This window comes from Podarcis bocagei (assembly GCF_964188305.1).
Source record: "Podarcis bocagei genome assembly, chromosome: 3".
Taxonomy (NCBI): Eukaryota; Metazoa; Chordata; class Lepidosauria; order Squamata; family Lacertidae; genus Podarcis; species Podarcis bocagei.
The window spans coordinates 98,945,676-98,965,124 of NC_138127.1; the positions used below are offsets into that span (position 1 = coordinate 98,945,676).

Sequence of the window (19,449 nt, forward strand, 5' to 3'; positions counted from 1 at the left end):
AGGGAAAGGTTGCAGTCTGTTGTTATCCAAATGCCAGCTGGTAAAAAGGGTCTTGGAGGAGCAGGAAGCGTGAAGGTAGGTGTGTGTCAGGAGACCCCTTGACCCCAGAGGGTGCCCAAGGAGAAGGAATTGAATGGGAGAGCCAATAACTAGGTGCTCCATGGATATATTTTGTACTTGAGGGACGTAGTGAAACTGAGGAGAAGGATGCAAGGATGACAGCTTTGAGAATGGAAGTAAGATTATGAACAACGGATTGTGGCCAAGTCTAGATGACAATACGGGCAGGAAGCCTCTTGTCAGCACCTGAGATATCAAAGTAAACCACACTTAAGAGACATCTGGTTGAGAAAACTAGGAAGTGCCTCCTGGTTGAAGAGTGTGGTGGGTGGAAATTATTACTGTCAAGTTTTTTGTTTGCGCACAGCCGCTCACACCAGGTGTTCTGATTTAGGTTGGGAGAGATGCGGCTATTCACGTGTGGGATACTCAGGCACTCAAATGTTTGTCGCTGCTAAGAGGCCAACACCAAAGAGGCGTCTGTGCCCTTGATTTTTCAGGTAAGCAGCTATCCACTGCCAACTAGGGTCAGATGGATCCATCAGTTTGGGTTGCTGTCCATTTCTGTTTTTCTCTCCAATATTAGTGTTGCCACATTTCCTTATCAGTTTCCAAATAAATAGGTTCAGTTCCCACTTTGGAGCAGCTCATGAGTGCGTAAACCTTAAAGCAGGTTCTTATGTCACTGTTCTTTCCCTTTCTTCATAACAGTATTTATCAATAAGGCTAGCAATAGTGGAATTTACAGAGGGATGTTCCTAATGGATGCTGTGTACAAACAATCCTTAATATGCCTTATATTGTATCAGACTTTAAGCTGGCAGGCCAGGCCTGCTCCTCTTTTAATTTTTGTAGGGTACCTAGTTGTGGGAGTTATGTGTTGTATGAAAAATAAATAGCACTCCTAAAATACTACCTGTTTCACACTGTTATTGATGTGTTGTGCTTGTTGCAAGTTTCTTACAATCAAAATGTGGTCCCGTCCCCCCCAAGAATGTATTTTGAATGCCGGGGAAACATTTGATTTGAGAGCAAATCCCATTAGCAACAGCCTCTCCGTGTGGGGCTGTGCCGCTAGATATTTTGTAAGTTTCGTGGGAGATTATACCCCTTGCCTGAATCTGCTCGGCAACTGCTGATCTGATTCACAGTAGCTACCTCCTAAGTCTGCTTTCCTCCCTGATGAGTTCAGTAAGCGCTCAGTGGAGCACATGCCATGATAGCCTTCTCCCCTTTGTTTGCAAGCCACATGTTCTGTTGGCCAGGAACCACAGGCTGGATTGACAGTGTCAACAGTTCAGTGAAATCAGGCTAGTTTTTTATTTATGCCGGTGTTGGGTTGGAGGCTCTCCTTCCACTGAACACTGTTGAAGCTAAGCAGATGTTGGTGCTGCTGGTGGCTAGAGAGGCTGCACTATGCTCTTCGTTGCTTTCCTTGAAAGCGAGTACAGGCATACCTCAGAGATATTGTGGGTTCGGTTCCAGACCATTGCAATAAAGCGACTACAGTGGACGCTCAGGTTGCGAACATGATCTGTGCGGGATGCACGTTCGCAACCTGCAGTGTTCACAACCCGCAGTGGCACGTCTGCACACGCGCGGGTTGCGATTCAGCGCTTCTGCGCATATACAACACCAAAACCCAGAAGTAACCCCTTCCGGTACTTCCAGGTTTTGGCGGGTCCGTAACTCAAAAAAACGCAACCTGAAGCGTCTGTAACCCGAGGTATGACTGTACAGTGGTACCTCGGGTTACAGATGCTTCAGGTTACAGACTCCGCTAACCCAGAAATAGTACCTCAGGTTAAGAACTTTGCTTCAGGATGAGAACAGAAATCGTGCGGCGGCGGCAGCAGCAGGAGGCCCCATTAGCTAAAGTGGTAACCTCAGGTTAAGAACAGTTTCAGGTTAAGAACAGACCTCTCGAACAAATTAAGTTCTTAACCCTAGGTACCACTGTATTGCAGTAACGCGAGTCACACAATTTTAGGGGTTTCCCAGTGCTTATAAACCAGGGGTCAGCAAACCTTTTCAGGGGTCTGGTCCACTGTCCCTCAGACCTTGTGGGGGGCTGGACTATATTTTTTGGGGGGAAAGAGAACGAATTCCTATACCCCACAAATAACCCAGAGACGCATTTTAAATAAAAGCACACATTCTACTCATGTAAAAACACACTGATTCCTGGACCATCCGCAGGCCAGATTGAAAAGGCGATTGGGCCGGATCTGGCCCCTGGGCCTTAGTTTGCCTACCCAGGATATAAACGTTACATTTATATTATAGTGTAGTCTAGTGAGCTGCAAGCGCAGGAGAGGGTAAACCTGGCTCCAGCCCAAGCCAGCTGCACTCCCATGGCCAGAAGAGGGGTAGGGGGTGGGACTTCCTTCCCCTGGAAGCGCCTAGGCTTGCTGCAGCTGCAGCTTTGTTAAGGCGCAATATCTGTGAAGCGCAGTGCAATAAAATGAGGTGTGCCTTAGTAGTGGGCCTTATCGTTCCTGTGAAAGAAGGAAACGGTGTTTCTGTCATGTATTCTACTCAGCGTTGATCCAGAGGAGAACTCGAACGTATAGTTAGCAGAGTGAAAACTTAAACACGTTGCAAGATTCCCCCAAAAATAGACCAGAGGCAATTGTATTTCATCCAGCAGAGCTTTACTGCTACTGAAGGCAAATGAGCATCATGGTCACAAATTCAATACATTCAGGATTGGCACTGTCCATAAGAAGTCCAGTTGCAGTGGATTTAACTTAAACTTACAGTAACTCATAAAAAGACTAAACCTTAACTCTATATGCAGAACACCACACCAGAAGGAAGTGAGATGGAAAAGAGTGAAACCCAGGCACCTTCTGGCCTTATTATTATAGTCGGCATGACCTTGACAGAAGAGACAAGAGAACCAGCTTAAGCCACCTGTACTCGGCTTCTCTGAAGGAATAACCCAAACATCAGGAATTCTGCTTTTTTTCTTTCACACACAGCGGCTTCCAGAACCCTCTTGAATTAATTAGAATAGGAAAGATTTCTACACATCAGATCAATACTTTCTGTACTAAGAAATGCAAACTGACAGTTTCTCCTTATTTTAATTTGCCTCTTGATACTTTTCTCAGTAACTTCTGGTGATACTGGGGAGAGGTGTGGCAGAGAGCTAGATAGTGATGTGGGTGTCATATAATAAGCTACGAAAAAGTTTAGGAACCTGATAGGTTGACCTGTACACGCTGTGACTGACAATGCTACAGTTAGCAGAAGATTTGCTCCTGTACCGCAGTAAAAAATTATGTTTATTGTGAAGCATCCAGCTGCATCGCTATTAGTACCTGTACTTTAAATTTGTAATAAATAAATGCAGCATTTGTCAGATTTCTGTTAAGGGTTTCTCACCTCTGATGTTGTGCAGCTGATGGAAAATGTCTGGCGTCTATTGGGTTAGATGACAATCATACCATCGTACTCTGGGACTGGAAAAAAGGAGAAAAGATGGCAGCAACCAGGTAAGAACGTTGTCACGCAGCCATGCTCTCTAACAGCTTGAGTTGCATGCATATACTTTTTCAGGTCCAAAATTTAGGATGCTGTTTTAAGAGATCAAAATACCACCTTCCTCCCATACCTTAAACCTGTATGTTTAGTCAAGAGAGAGAGAGAGCAAGATTGTGATTTTCATCAATGCCCCACCTTCTCACATGCCAGATTTCTATGCATTGATTAGAGCAGAGATTTCCAAACTGTGTGTCGCGACATGTTAGTGTGTCGGCTGCAGTGTGTAAGTGTGTCACACGAATGATACCCATGCTCCTCGTGGGGCTGGAAAGAGGTTAGTTTAACATCTGGTTTGCTAGTAAAACTGAATTACTGTGTTGCGTAATGATGCATGCCTAAGAAATGTGAGACCAATATGAAAAGTTCTGTGATTGCTGCACTTCATGGCCCTGTTCACACCAAGGAAATATGTAGACTTAATTCATGGAGGGGTATTTAATCTTGAATGACACATTGATCGTTTTACCCATTGACACCTGCATGTTCACCAGTATTCCACCTATGTTGTTCATTCCAGATGTTGTTGCTTTGTCCTAACTAGCATAGGAGGTACATCTTGTTGTTTTGTTTTGCTGTATTCCCTAACATTAATGATGGTAATAACATTTTCAGCCTTATATTATTAATTATTATTATTATTATTACTACTACTACTACTGAATTAATATACCACCCTATATCTGGGGGTCTCAGGGCAGTTCACAGAATAAAATCAAGATATAAAACTGCAAAATACATAATAAAAATAAAAACAACAACCCAGTTACCCCCTTATAGCTTACATTCTTGGTTTTCCCCCCATTCTTGCGTAAGTTTATGATGAATTGGGGGGGTGTCGTTATGTGAATGGAGGAAACAATTCCACCTGTTCTGCCAAAGCAAAATGTTACTTTGTGCTCTTCTATGCCTTTATTCTGCAGTGTTTGCAACAAATGACCTATAGCTGCCTTCTTGCTGTGGACAGCAGTGTGGTTGGAGGGGAGATAGTTTCTTTGCCTGAACCTCCCTTGCAGTTTTGGTGGTATAATATAAATAGATTTTCCAAGTCTGATAATGTCAGACAACCTCTCCTGGGCCCACTCCCATCTTCCCCATCTCAAATTGGAATACGTATTTTTTAATTTTCCATTTGTTGCCTGGGAGTTTATCTGTTAACCTTGCAAGGGCTAAGAAGCTTTTGTGATTGCCTGAACGCTCAAAGTTTTCGGGAAGAGTTTGGTCACTTATCTAACTGGTTCTCTAATGGATGTTTTCATTTCCACTATTAAATAGAAGCTTCCCTTTTTATAAAATAAGGACTGCGAACAGGCAAATCATGGATCTCAATGATTTCTTTCAATGCAGTACACTTGCTTTGTCTATTATTAAACAGTAGTAGGGAGTGTTTTTTTATCTCCGTATAAAGTATTTGGCTGAAATCTTGCATACAGTTGAACTGTGTTACATGCTGGTTCAAAACACCCCAAAACATCTGAGCTTGAGTCCTTTGCCCTCCAACCAACAGCGAGGGCTGGGTGGGTTTTTGAAATGCACCGCAGCCCCCCCGGTTGATAAGACAAGACATCAGAGTTCATTCAAATGGCAGAGCGTTGACCAGTGGCGTAGCGTGGGTTGTCAGCACCCGGGGCAAGGCAAGTAATTTGCGCCCCCTAACCCGTGGATTTGCGCCCCCTAACCCGTGGATTTGCGCCCCCTAACCCTAACCCCAAATGTTGCGCCCGGTGCGGCCGGCCCCCCCTGCACCCCCCACGCTACGCCACTGGCGTTGACATCCCATTCGGTTAATCTGCTGCATCAATATGTCTTCTGCAAAGTTAGAATCCCCTTTGAATTTAAGTTTAGTTTTTGAGCCTATGCTTTAAATATACCGCCAGGGACCACGCACAACCCAGGGGTGGCGAATTCTCTTAACTTTTTTTACAATGAAAGCTACATTTCTCATGCATGAGCTGACGTATCCCTTTGCAAAGATGGGAAGGCAGAGCCTTTCAGCTCTTCTCCTCCCCGTACAACTACCAGCCTAATAACTTCTTGCAAATATTCTAGCAGGATTGTGATGATTTAAAACTTTGTGGGGCAAATCCCAGGACCCACTGAAATAACTAACATGAATTAATCAAAATCTATATTTCATGCCTTATTTCTGTTGGCTTTAACTGTTCTTTGAAATATGGTGTTAATTTTTGCCCTTCTAATTATCCATCTAATGTGCTGCAATTACTTATCACGGATCTTCCAGTCCTCCTTCTGAGACTGCTTAAATATTAATAGCAACTTGCTTATCGCCTAGTGGTTTAAATGGTGCTCTTTATAGCTCTCTTAATTAATTTGACCTGTGTCGCCTTTCCCTCTGTTATCTTGAATACATTGAAGCACAGCTGTGTGGTTTTTTTACCCCCGTATGAATTACTTTGCCAACCATTTCCTGAAAAATTCTCTCCATATGAAATAGAGTCTGCTCAAGATGGGGAAGATTTGCTGAATAAGAGTTATGTAGCATTGTTTCATTTGGTCAGATCCAGTTACTTTCCTGTTAGACTGATATACAGGGGACGTCCATAATAGTCTGGAACAGCCTTTCTCAACCTGTGGGTCTGCAGATGTTGTTGAACTACAACTCCCATCACCCCTAGCTAGCAAGGCCAGAGCTCAGGGATGATGGGAATTGTAGTCCAACAACATCTGGGGACCTACAGGTTGAGAACCACTGGGACTCTGGAGGCTGAGTATCGCCATGATATTTTGTAGCTGTCACTTCTCGGCCTTTTGGCTAAGATCAAGTGTAGCATAGAATCATAGAATCATAGAATCATAGAGTTGGAAGAGACCACAAGGGCCATCTAGTCCAACCCCCTGCCAAGCAGGAAACACCATCAGAGCACTCCTGACATATGGTTGTCAAGCCTCTGCTTAAAGACCTCCAAAGTAGGAGACTCCACCACACTCCTTGGCAGCAAATTCCACTGTTGAACAGCTCTTACTGTCAGGAAGTTCTTCCTAATGTTTAGGTGGAATCTTCTTTCTTGTAGTTTGGATCCATTGCTCCGTGTCCGCTTCTCTGGAGCAGCGGAAAACAAGCTTTCTCCCTCCTCTATGTGACATCCTTTTATATATTTGAACATGGCTATCATATCACCCCTTAACCTCCTCTTCTCCAGGCTAAACATGCCCAGCTCCCTTAGCCGTTCCTCATAAGGCATCGTTTCCAGGCCTTTGACCATTTTGGTTGCCCTCCTCTGGACACGTTCCAGCATCTTGTAGCCACTGATGGACTTAAGCGTAACTGCTGCCTCCCATGTTGTTTTTGCTGAGTTGTGACCTCTCTGGGGGTCTGGGCAGTGTTTATGGAGGTCCTGAGCCGCCCAGATGACAAGACCCTCCCCCCGGTCTTTCTGATGTGGTCCAAAGGAAAGCAGAGCAATACATTTGACACCATATTGGCTGCAGGAGTTGCCAGAAGGAGGTGCACAAGGAGCCATCCAGGGAGGAATATGTGTCTGGTTTTACTCCTTAGCATTTTCTTCTCCTGAAGATAGCCCTCAAGTTTGGGATCAGGGTTTTCCTTCTCCAAGATGGGCTGCCTTCCTCAAGAAATTGTTGTGAATAATGCTGAAACGACTTCCTTTAGTGTCTGCCTACTAAACTAAGGATCCATACAGTACAACTCCAATAAATGTCTCCATTCCTCTTGATTCTGTTCCTGTTCATTCCTACTATTAGTTCTATGATTTTGGGGTGTATGCTATTATCTCATGAAACAGTGAATACATAATTGACCGGACCCACAGTGAGTTTCATTGAGCTCTGCTGATCAGTTTAAAATACTGATACTTTTTTTTTACCGGTCACCTTCACAAACTATGGGAATGAAGAGAGAGCTTTAACTTTGACTGGAGCCGTTATGGATAACTCCAGTTTGTTCCCTGTTCCCTTTTGTTCATTTAAATTAAAACACTTCGATAGTGCCTTTCGTGTTTTGTTTTGTTTTAAAAAATCCAGAATTCACAAAAATATCAAAACAGATTCAATAAAATTGGCATTAAAACAAAAGTACAGTAACTAGGAAAGTTTTACAAAGGCTGGATATCAATGACCAGAAATCCTTGGCCAAACATGTATGTTTTTAACAAGTGTTGAAAACACACTGCAACTGGCAGTTTTTCATGGACTGAAAGTAATTTAGCAGTTGAAGAGAATTAACAGGACTGGAGGAATTATAACAGGGGTGAAACTTACCAATATATATTTATATGAATCCTGTAGAGCAGGCTTCCTCCACCTCAGCCCTCCAGATGTTTCGAGACTACAATTCCCATCATCCCTGACCACTGGTCCTGCTAGCTAGGGATCATGGGAGTTGTAGGCCAAAAACATCTGGAGGGCTGAGGCTGAGGAACTAACGCTGCTGTAGAGTAACGCTTGTTTTGACGGACATCTGCTTCCTTCCTGCACTTGCTGCATGAACTGGATTCAGCAATATTTAAAATGTCATAGATCATATTGATCATATTGAGATGGATCTGTCTTCACTCTGCAGGCTGTGCTAACTTCTCAGAGGATGTTAGAACTCCATTCAGTCATAGCAGATAAAACCAAAATGGCTTGTCAGAGGGACTTAATTCAGACTTTTCCAGACTCTGACCTCGCTTCCAGATGACCTGTTTTTTGACTATTCATCCTGATTCATTGCAAAAAGTTTGCAGGGAGTTTGTGTGACATCTGCTGTTTTTTGAGCGTTCATTCTGATCTATGCAACTTTGCATCAAGTGATTGGTATTCCATATTCCCCCATCTCCTTCCTTGCTGTGAAAAAATGGAGGGGGGGGAGCAGGTTTGTTGCACAAGAGCACCAAAATAGTGCAAAATAGTGACAGTTTCAAGCCCCTTAAGACTACAAGAACCATTTTCATATACCGTATGAGTTTTAAATCTTTCTGTTTGGATCGGCAATAATAGGGATGTAAACCTACAGCAACCAGAATGTATACTAAATTTCTCTTCAATGTCTGTCTTGCAGTAGCAATGCATAGTACACCTGTTTAGTTGTGTCCTTTTGTTGTAAAACAGGTCTGCTGCTGTCACAACTTGTTAGAGTCTAAGGATTGCTTATCGATCAATAAATCCCCATTCAACTCATCTTTCTAATTTCTAAAAAAATATCCCAAAGCAGTCCCTTCTTTTGCATGCATTTTTTTTTAAAAAAAACCACACACATCTCACAATGCACCAGAATCTTTAAATAAAAAATAAATGGCTAGACAACTCATGTATTCTTTACTCTTTAATTCATTGCAGAGGCCATAAAGACAAGATATTTGTAGTGAAATGCAACCCGCACCATGCCGATAAACTGGTAACCGTTGGAATGAAACACCTCAAATTCTGGCAGCAAGCAGGTATTGTGTTGCATTAAGAATGTTTAATGGTTATTGTATTTGTTTAAAAACAAATAAAAATTAGTTTAAAAAGAAAAGAACGTAAGTTATTTCTTCCCCTTGGGCCATTCCATGCTGTTCAGAAGTCTGAGCCTTTCTCTTGACCTACCTCTGCTGGAAGTCATTCCTTTAGTCACAACCAGGATGTGAGCTGGTGTGCCCCTACACAACAGATTCCCAGTTAAGTTCCTCTGATAGCCAAAGCAGTTTTTCAAACCACCATACTCAAGGGTTGTTGGCACTCATTGTGTGAACTGGTGTCAACAGTGTGCAGGGCTCTCAATTTTGTCAACTAAGGAGTATCTGAAAGTACAGTGGTACCTTGGGTTACAAACGCTTCAGCTTACAGACTCCGCCAACCCAGAAATAGTACCTCAGGTTAAGAACTTTGCTTCAGGATGAGAACAGAAATTGTGTGGCAGTGGCAGTGGGAGGCCCCATTAGCTAAAATGGTACTTCAGGTTAAGAACAGTTTCAGGTTAAGAACGGACCTCCAGAACAAATTAAGTTCTTAACCCGAGGTACCACTGTACCTTCACAAGGCGTAACAGGGCAGGAGCCATCATTAGGCCGTTCATCTCTCTCTCTCACACACATGCACATACACACAATTATAATAATGCGTGTTGCTCTGTCATCACAATTCAGGTGGTGGTTTCACCTCCAAGCGTGGCATCTTTGGGAATATCGGGAAGCAGGAAACCATGATGAGTGTTTCGTACGGACGAATAGAGGACCTTGTTTTCTCTGGATCTGCCACAGGAGACATTTACATCTGGAAAGATATTTTGCTGCTTAAGACGGTGAAAGCTCACGATGGGCCTGTATTTGCCATGCATGCCTTAGATAAGGTATGTATGCCTTGCGTCACCACCAGATGTTCTTTGTTTGGCTTCGGAATTTCACAACCAGAGCCTATCTCATTTCATATACCTATCTCGTTTCAAGCCCACCCCATGCGCACACAAAACAGACACAATTTCACGTTGGCATCCTTGGGGTTTGGATGCACCCTATAGCAGTGATGCCAATAGGAATTAGGTAAAGGTAAATGTACCCCTGCCCGTACGGGCCAGTCGTGTCCAACTCTAGGGTTGCGCGCTCATCTCGCTCAAGAGGCTGGGAGCCGGCGCCGTCCGAAGACACTTCCGGGTCACGTGGCCAGTGTGACAAAGCTGCAACTGGCTTGCTAGCACCAGCGCCGCACATGGAAACGCCGTTTACCTTCCCGCTATAAAGCGGTACCTATTTATCTACTTGCACTTTGACGTGCTTTCGAACTGCTAGGTGGGCAGGAGCTGGGACCGAACGACGGGAGCTCACTCCGCTGCGGGGATTCGAACCGCCGACCTTGCGATCAGCAAGTCCTAGGCACTGAGGTTTTACCCACAGCGCCACCCGCGTCCCTAGTAGGAATTACAGTACTTGGCTGAATTAGATCAAGGATCTATCTATTCACTGCTTCTGAGCATGGACACTGGCTGAGATCCTAACTTCACTTACCTTGCTTTACCTAATTGATTTTAACTGGTCTTCAATGGTTGTCAAAACATAACAATTCTGAAAATTCTACCTCAGAAGCCTTGGACTTCAGTTTCCAATACAAATCCGACTTCCAAGGCCACTCAGTTGCTTTTTCCCAGTGTCACTGGGATTCACACGTGCCACAGTTTCTCTCACATGTCATTTAGAGAGCTACTAATTCAATTTTATGAGGTTTGCAATCTTTGAACTGGCAAGCCGATTGCTATTATTTGGGATTATCTGGCTTGAAGAATTCTGTGAAAGTTTTAACACGCCATGGTCAAAGGGATGGAAAACTGGGAGGGGGGGTACCCTGTTAACAGCATCTCTGCTTATCAAGTTCCAGCTTTTAAAAAAGAAGAACATAAGTGCCTGTCTTATACCAGGCCACATAATTAAAATATACTCGGTGTTGAGTGTTGATTTCATGCTCTTTATTTCAGCTCATGGTAAACAGTGAGTGAGTGATTTCCCCCAAAACCTCCCCCCAAAATATACATTATTTACACAATGGGTCCCGCGTGATTGGCTGATTCACCTTCCCTCCTGGATTGGCTCCTGCAGGCCAATCCGGTTGCAGGTTCACTTCCTCCTGAAGCCGGATTGGGCAGCTCCTGCAGACCAATCAGGTTGCTGCCTTCTAGCATCCTACCTGCCTATTGTTTTAGGATCCAAGCTTAGTACATAGCAATAATGTAACCCACTATTGTCTACACTGACTGGCAGTGGCCCTCTGGGGTCTCAGACTAAGATTTCTCTTGCCACCTGGTCCTTTTAACTGGAGAAGCCGGGGGCTGAACCGAAGTCCATTTGCATGCTATGCATGTGCTGTATCACAAAGTGCCTTTGGAAATCAGATGGGCTTATTGGAGCTAGTTGGCTCTTGTTACACCTGGGAAAAGCATTGCCATTGATAGGTGTTTCCATCTATTAAAGGCAGCTGGGATGATCCCACCTTAATTCCCTCTGGTCTTGACCTTTTGCATCCCCTGCTACCCTCCATGACTCAGGCACATTGCTCTGCTGACCAGCCTCCTGGTTGATGTTAGAGCATTAAGTATAAAGCCCTGTGCGGTCTAGGACCCACGTACCTACGGGACGTTCTCTTTTTTAAAAAATAAATAAAAATATTTATTAATTTTCAACCATTTAAACACAACAAAGGAGAAAGACGAAAAAAGAAAAAAGAAAAAAGAAAAAAAGAAAAACATAAAACTAACAAAGCAAAACACAAACCATTTCAAACACAGAACAATTTCAATGTCTTATCTTTCATTCCCTTATTTCCACGACCTCCTCACACCTTCCTTTTTGTTTTCCACTTCTATTTATTATTTCAGCAATTCCTTTCCATCTTCCTCTGTTTTCTATCCTTTAATTATCTTAACATATTCTAGCCTTATTTTCCCTTTAATACACTATTAATCTATTCATACTTGATTCCTTATAGCATTTCTACTAAAGCCATATAACTTCATTCCAACATTTTTCTAACATTCATTATTTTTACAATATTTCTATAAATAGTCTTAAACCTTTTCCAGTCTTTCTGTATTGGTATTATTTATACTTTCTGTATTTAAGTTAATTTTAGTAATTGGAACATTTTCCATTCTTCTCCCTGGTCTCGGATTTCTGCCAGTCGTTTACGCCAATTCCATATAGTCCATCAACTTCATCTGCCATTCTTCCCGAATGGATAAATCTTGTGTCTTCCAGTACTTCACAATGAGTATTCTTGCTGCTATTGTTGCATACATGAAATGAATTCTATCCTTCTTTAACACCAATTGGCCGACCATGCCCAGGAGAAAGGCCTCTGGTTTCTTCAAAAGGGTATATTTAAATACCTTTTTCATTTCGTTATGAATCATCTCCCAGAGTGTCTTAATCCTTGGGCATGTCCACCAAAGGTGAACTCTAATCCTCAAATTCGTCTGATTTTCTTTAAATTCAGTCATAGCAAGCGTCAACTTATGTTCATCAAATTGCCTCTGTAGGGCTGGGGCTCTCTTTCTCTTTCTCTCCAGTTGTGTTACTTTACCTTCAGCAGCAACAGCTTTTTCCCTAACTTCCTCCACAGTTTGCCATATCAAAATAGGTTCTTGTATCAATTTCTGGGTGGTTTCTGTATTGGTATTATTTATACTTTCTGTATTTAAGTTAATTTTAGTAATTGGAACATCCACTTTCGCATTTATCATGTCCATTTTCCTGCGAAGCTGATCCAATGAGTCATTTATCTTATATAATGCAGCCACTAAAGCCTCTTCTGTCGACATTCCTCTTGGTTTTACAAAGACAGCAACAGAAAGAACAGGAGGGCCTAATAATAGACCTCTCCTGGATTGTTACCAAGTCCTCCCAGACCTTAATGTTTTGTCAGCAGTTGACTGGTCTGTTTTTCCTCTTCCATTTACCATAACACTTAAAAGATTCAAGGTCAGTCCCAGAGTCTCACGGTTTTTAACTTGCAGCTGGAAATTCCCCTAGTCCAGCTCTTGTAAAGCAACCGGATTCAAAGGCTTCCACTAGGGGGAAACAGTTTCTATTTGTAATAGTGAATAGTATCCTCTTTTAAACAATCCAAAGTTAGTTTCAAATTAGTTTCAATTTTCAGTTACTTTTACTCCTTTTTAAAGCAGCCGGAGACAGTAGAAACAATGTATTTCTCTTATTTAACTAGCTGTCAATAAACGTTCTAAACTCTGTCAATGAACATTCCAAAAGACGTCAGTCCTACTAGCAGCCCGTTTCCAGGGTCAGAGCGGCGGTGTTTTAAGTCTCTCGCTCTCTCCCGCAGGCATATTCAATCCGCAGCTTCCCCCTCTCTTCTCCTGCCTCCAAGAGGGGGTTTAATGTTCTTTACCGTTAGAAATTTGATCTTTTACAAGAGACCTTCCAGGACTCTAGCTTGCAACTTCATTGCCTCAGTCTATTTACAAAAGGGGAAGGCGGACTTCCTGTTTTGAACCTCCCCGTTACGGTGCCAAATTAAACATGTGGGGGAGGCGCAAAAGGTGCCTGCCGAATCCCACGTTCACAGACTTCTCCCGCCTGTGATTTTAGCGGGTCTCCGCCTTCGCCGTGGCGGCCAGACCCAGATTCCCACGGAGCAGATTCCTCCCGGTCATAGGAATTCCGCCATTACCAGAGGCGCCTCCCCGGAAGTCCCCTACGGGACGGTCTCTCCTGGTATGCCCCATGGAGGACCTTAAGGTCCACAAATGACAACACTTTGGAGGTCCCAAGTTCCAAGGTGGTTAGATTGGTCTCAACTAGGGCCAGGGCCTTTTCAGTACTGGCCCCAACTTGGTGGAACACTCTGTCACAAGAGACTAGGGCCCTGCAGGACTTGACATCTTTCCGTAGGGCCTGCAAGACAGAGCTGTTCCGCCTGGCCTTTGGTTTGGACTCAGTCTGACCCTTATTTTCCCCCTCCCCTTATGGTCTTGATATATCAGCTACTTTTAAAATGAGGCTGCATTTAAATTGCATTTTAACCTGTATTTTAAATTGGTTTTTTCTCCCTAACATGTTTTTTACTGTGATTTTATTGGTGTTAGCTGCCCTGAGCCCAGCTCTGGCCAGGGAGGGCGGCGTATAAATTATTATTATTATTATTATTATTATTATTATTATTATTATTATTATTATTATTATATTTACTTTTGTGCAGGGCTTTGTGACAGGTGGGAAGGATGGCGTGGTGGCACTTTGGGATGACACGTTTGAGAGGTGCTTGAAGACATACGCCATTAAAAGAGCAGCATTGTCGCCTGGCTCCAAAGGTATAACCTCATACGTGAGTTTGGTGAGAGACGCCTTCCTGCAGAACCCCTCCCCAAAATCTAGGCAAATTGGGGGAAACCTAGGCAGTCTCCCTAAGCATCTTATCAGAGCCACCATCAGCTCTGTATTGTTCTGCAAGTAGGGATCAGGGAGCAATTCCGTTTAATTCCCATTTAAAGATTAATCAGCCTAATTTTCACATCCCAAAACAATATGTGAACCGAAGCACATAATGATGATGATGATGATGATGATGATGATGGTAAATAAATAAATTTTATTTGCATCCCGCCCTCCCGGCCAAAGCCAGGCTCAGAGTGGCTAACGTCATATAAATAAGGTGATATGCATAATACAAGTGATCAGTCAATTAAGATACATCCCACAGTTAATTCCAACAATTAAAATTAAAACTGGAGAAGTGGCAATATTCAGGTTAAAATTGGAAGCGGTTAATACTCATCAAGACCAACTGTTTCCACTGATATTATAAGGACCTATGAGCAGGCTGGGAACCTCCTTCGTGCTTGTTCTTATACGAAGAGAAAATGAGTCGGGCTGAACCCTGACCAAAGGCACAGTCATCCTTCAAAAAATCCGCACTCTTCTGAACGTTCCTTCCCTCTAATCTAATCTCCAGGGTTGCTGTTGGAAGATAACCCGTCCATTCGTGCCATCACCTTAGGACATGGGCATATACTGGTGGGAACAAAAAACGGGGAGATTCTTGAAATTGATAAAAGCGGCCCCATGACTCTGCTTGTGCAGGTACTATGACTTCCAGCATTTCTACACTTGCTTACTTTCATGTGATCTGAACTTTGGGTTGCTAATTAATCTCCATCTACCTCGCTCTCTTTTCCTTTACAGGCAGATTGCTTTGGCTCTTGGTGTGCAGATCAGTTTGCTTTCAGAGTTTATAAGTTGCAAAGTAAAATGTTCCTCAAAATTCCTTTGTTTTGGTGTTGCATGTGTTGACGGTTGCTCAGGTTTTAATCGCAAAAAATATGAGAAATATATGGCACTAGCAATGGACTTTAGGAAGAGGAAAAAATGAGAAAAGGATGATTATGAATAAAACAGCAAGCTTCGTGCACTTTTGGGTGGGGTTTTGTGATTTTGAGAAAAAGGACGCTTGCCTTTTTTGTTGCATTTGGAATTAATCTGAAACAAATGAGGCAGTAAATATGAATGCATCTACAGTGGTACCTCGAGTTACAGACGCTTCAGGTTACAGACGCTTCAGGTTACAGACTCCGCTAACCCAGAAATAGTACCTCGGGTTAAGAACTTTGCTTCAGGGTGAGAACAGAAATTGTGCAGTGGCGGAGCGGTGGCAATGGAAGGCCCCATTAGCTAAAGTGGTGCTTCAGGTTAAGAACAGTTTCAGGTTAAGAACAGACCTATGGAACAAATTAAGTTCTTAATCCGAGTATGACCGAGTATGACCGAGTATGAACAAATTAAGTTCTTAACCACTATAGTATGGTTAAATCAACTAGATTAATATTGTTTATTATAGAATTGGAAAATCAGATACAAGAAGCAAGGCAAAAAAACCAAAAGCAACACATCAGAATACACAGTTGTTTTTTGTGCTTCTCAAGTAGGGATGTGGGGAGAAATTCAATTCAGCACACTTGAAACCAAAGCTACTTAATTTTCACTTTCCAAAACTCCTGGACCGCATTCTGTTTGAAAACCAAGGTACCACTGTATAGAGAACACTCTAGGATGTGTGGCAGAGCAGTTTCTGACCATGTGGCTAGGTTCAGGCAGAAATGTCCTAAATGGTTTATGAAATTATTAAGCCCTCCACCAGTACACAGGTGAGAAAGGAGGAGAATAAATGGGAATTACAGGGACCCTCGTTGCCAGAGGATGAGTAAGCAACACAGTAAAAACACCCTACAACGCTCTTTCAAAAGTAATCCTAGCTTGGAATTGAAGCATAAATGTACATGATTTTCTTTGCAAACCACTCTTTTTCTGTATAAACAGGGGCATATGGAAGGGGAGGTCTGGGGTCTGGCAGCGCATCCCCTCTTACCTATCTGTGCAACAGTGAGTGATGATAAAACTCTGAGGATCTGGGAACTTTCCTCTCAACACCGTATGCTGGCTGTGAGAAAGCTTAAGAAAGGTAACCTTCCTTTAGTCCTATATATGCTATCAATACAGCACCTTTTTACTATCCTCCTTTGGGTCAGGCCCTACACCACACCCAGCCTTACACCTCACACCTGGAGCTGCTACTTTTAGGAACTGCTCAGTTTTACAACTGTTCACATGCATAGTTATTCTCCTTCTGGGTAGCTTGTCCATCTTTGGTCCCCACCCTGCACTCAGCTCTCACCTGTGACCCCTAGAAGCTGTCAGCCAGTCAGTCAAAGTGAATGGCTTCGACTGACCGGCTAAACCAGGTGAGGGTTTAAGCTGATGGGTCTCAAACCTTCCGTGAGTTAGGGACTTCCCTTGTATGCAAAGACAGACTCTGGCAGATTGAGCAGACAAGACCAAGAGTGGGTCCTGTCAGGAGTTCAGCCTGCACTCGAGTAGGACCCTGGTAGAGACACATGCCCGACTGGCATGTTCTCTCCCTCCTGGTCAATCGTTTGGGGGCGTCAAAAGCTTTCTTCATCCCGAACATCACAGCGACCGATGCCAACCGACACCGGCGCACTTAGGGATCTGCAGAGTTTGCTCATTTTGCGTGACAGAACTCAGCATTTTGGCTAATCTACTTTTATTTACATATAAACACACACGGAGCCCTGCAACATGGCTCCCTCTTTCTCTAGCATCAGACAGCAAAAAGAGAAAGCACAAAGGACAATAGTCCCACTTCATGGAACACAGTAACACAAACATCCTGTCTCCGCCACTTCCCACTCTGTGGAGTCAAAACATATACCGTCATGTGAAAGACAAAAATCCCATGACTGCAGTCATGGAGCAGGAATTCTAACAGGTCCAGTGGTCAAGAGAGCAGTTTCTGCACATGCTGTAGAGGGAAGTAAGAGGCAGATGGAGCTCATCAACCTGGGAAGGTAGCTCATCTAAGAGAAGGCAAACTCTGGTCCTAGACTTCCACTGTCTTGTGGCTTGTATTTGAGAGAAAACCTTGAAACATATTCAGAATGGAGTCCCTAAAATGGTTGGATGGCGCTTCATACATTTCCAAGCACAATTCAAAGTGTTGGTGCTGACCTTTAAAGCCCTAAACGGCCTCGGTCCAGTATACCTGAAGGAGCGTCTCCACCCCCATCGTTCAGCCCGGACACTGAGATCCAGCGCCGAGGGCCTTCTGGCGGTTCCCTCATTGTGAGAAGTGAGGTTACAGGGAACCAGGCAGAGGGCCTTCTTGGTAGTGGCGCCCACCCTGTGGAACACCCTCCCATCAAATGTCAAGGCAATAAGCAATTATCTTATCTTTAAAAGACATCTGAAGGCAGCCCTGTTTAGGGAAGTTTTAAATGTTTAATGCTGTATTGTTTTTAACACTCGATTGGGAGCCACCCAGAGTGGCTGGGGAAACCCAGCCAGATGGGCAGGGTATAAAAAATAGATTATTATTACTATTATTATTATTTATTCCAGCAGCTCCTGCAGCCAAGCTGGTTCAAAGCATATTGCTCTGCTTTCCTTTGGACCACATCAGCGAGGCTGAGCAGGAGGTCTTGTTGCCTGGGCAGCCCAGGACCTCCATACATACTGCCCAGGCTTGCACCCGAGTTGGTCACTTCGGTGCTGCTAGCGCAGCGGTTTGATTTCACCCCCGGCGGTGCACTCCATTGTCTCTCAAGTCAGATGCATGCCAACAACAACATGCATAGTTATTAGGGACACAGGAAGCTTTCCGACACTGCGTCAAACTTTTGGTTCTTCTAGCTCAGTGTTGTCTACACTGACTGGCAGCAGCTCTCCAGGTTTTCAGGCAGCCCTACCTAGAGTTGTCAGGGATTGACCTTTTGGATGGAAAACAAATGATCTACCACTGAGCTGCAGCCCTTCCCCTAAGACACTGGCTAATTCTAAGATGCTGATTACTGTATTTTTTGCTCTATAAGACTCACTTTTTCCCTCCTAAAAAGTAAGGGGAAATGTGTGTGCGTCTTATGGAGCAAATGCAGGCTGTGCAGCTATCCCAGAAGCCAGAACAGCAAGAGGGATTGCTGTGCAGCAATCCCTCTTGCTGTTCTGGCTTCTGAGATTCAGAATATTTTTTTTCTTGTTTTCCTCCTCCAAAAACTAGGTGCGTCTTGTGGTCAGGTGCATCTTATAGAGCGAAAAATACGGTAATCTGCATTGACTGCTGCCTTCCTTGGCATCGAAGCGCTAAACAGAAACTCTCTCTAAATGTCTTTTTTCCAGGAGGACGGTGCTGTGCCTTCTCCCCCGATGGGAAAGCCTTGGCTGTCGGGTTGAACGACGGGAGTTTTCTAGTAGTGAATGCTGATACCGTAGAAGATATGCTTTCCTTCCATCACAGAAAGGAAATGATCTCTGACATCAAATTTTCCCGAGGTGCAGAAGAAATAACTTCTTAATGAAAGGCTTTTTACTATGCAGTGTTACAAAATACCGAGTTTAGCCAATTATTTTCCTCTTTGGGTTTCTATGAAAATTGGGAAAAATTGAAAACTGCACCATCCTTGTTCAAGAGAGACGTAGCAGCAGACTTTGGGGAGCCCAAAGATTTGCAGAAATGCAAAAAGTCTTTAGGGGAAAATCCTAGTGTTGTGTAGTGGTTAAGAGCGGTAGATTCGTAATCTGGGGAACCGGGTTTGCGTCTCTGCTCCTCCACATGCAGCTGCTGGGTGACCTTGGGCTAGTCACACTTCTCTGAAGTCTCTCAGCCCCACTCACCTCACAGAGTGTTTGTTGTGGGGGAGGAAGGGAAAGGAGAATGTTAGCCGCTTTGAGACTCCTTCGGGTAGTGATAAAGCAGGATATCAAATCCAAACTCTTCTTCTCCTTCTTCTAATGAGAAATGACTGTGCTTAGAACACTGACTGACTGGAGGCAGTGAACAGAATGGAGTGTATTAGAAAAGGGCATGACTGGGACCCTGAACAGAACACTCCAT

At 43.6% G+C, this 19,449-nt stretch overlaps 1 protein-coding gene across 8 annotated transcripts in view; it reads left to right on the top strand.

The window, feature by feature from the left end:
- The window catches only part of EML6 (EMAP like 6), a 166,127-nt gene that overhangs the window by 89,482 nt on the left and 57,196 nt on the right, over window positions 1–19,449 (top strand). For all 8 annotated transcript variants that reach the window (XR_014006489.1, XM_081188346.1, XM_081188340.1 and 5 more), the window contains 8 exons: window positions 455–560; window positions 3,467–3,560; window positions 8,905–9,005; window positions 9,693–9,895; window positions 14,248–14,359; window positions 15,001–15,128; window positions 16,362–16,503; window positions 18,735–18,887. Coding sequence is in view for 7 of the 8 variants with exons in the window: in XM_081188346.1 (XP_081044472.1) it covers window positions 455–560; window positions 3,467–3,560; window positions 8,905–9,005; window positions 9,693–9,895; window positions 14,248–14,359; window positions 15,001–15,128; window positions 16,362–16,503; window positions 18,735–18,887 (1,039 nt within the window). In the remaining variant the exon portion in view is untranslated. The remainder of the gene's footprint in view (window positions 1–454; window positions 561–3,466; window positions 3,561–8,904; window positions 9,006–9,692; window positions 9,896–14,247; window positions 14,360–15,000; window positions 15,129–16,361; window positions 16,504–18,734; window positions 18,888–19,449) is intronic.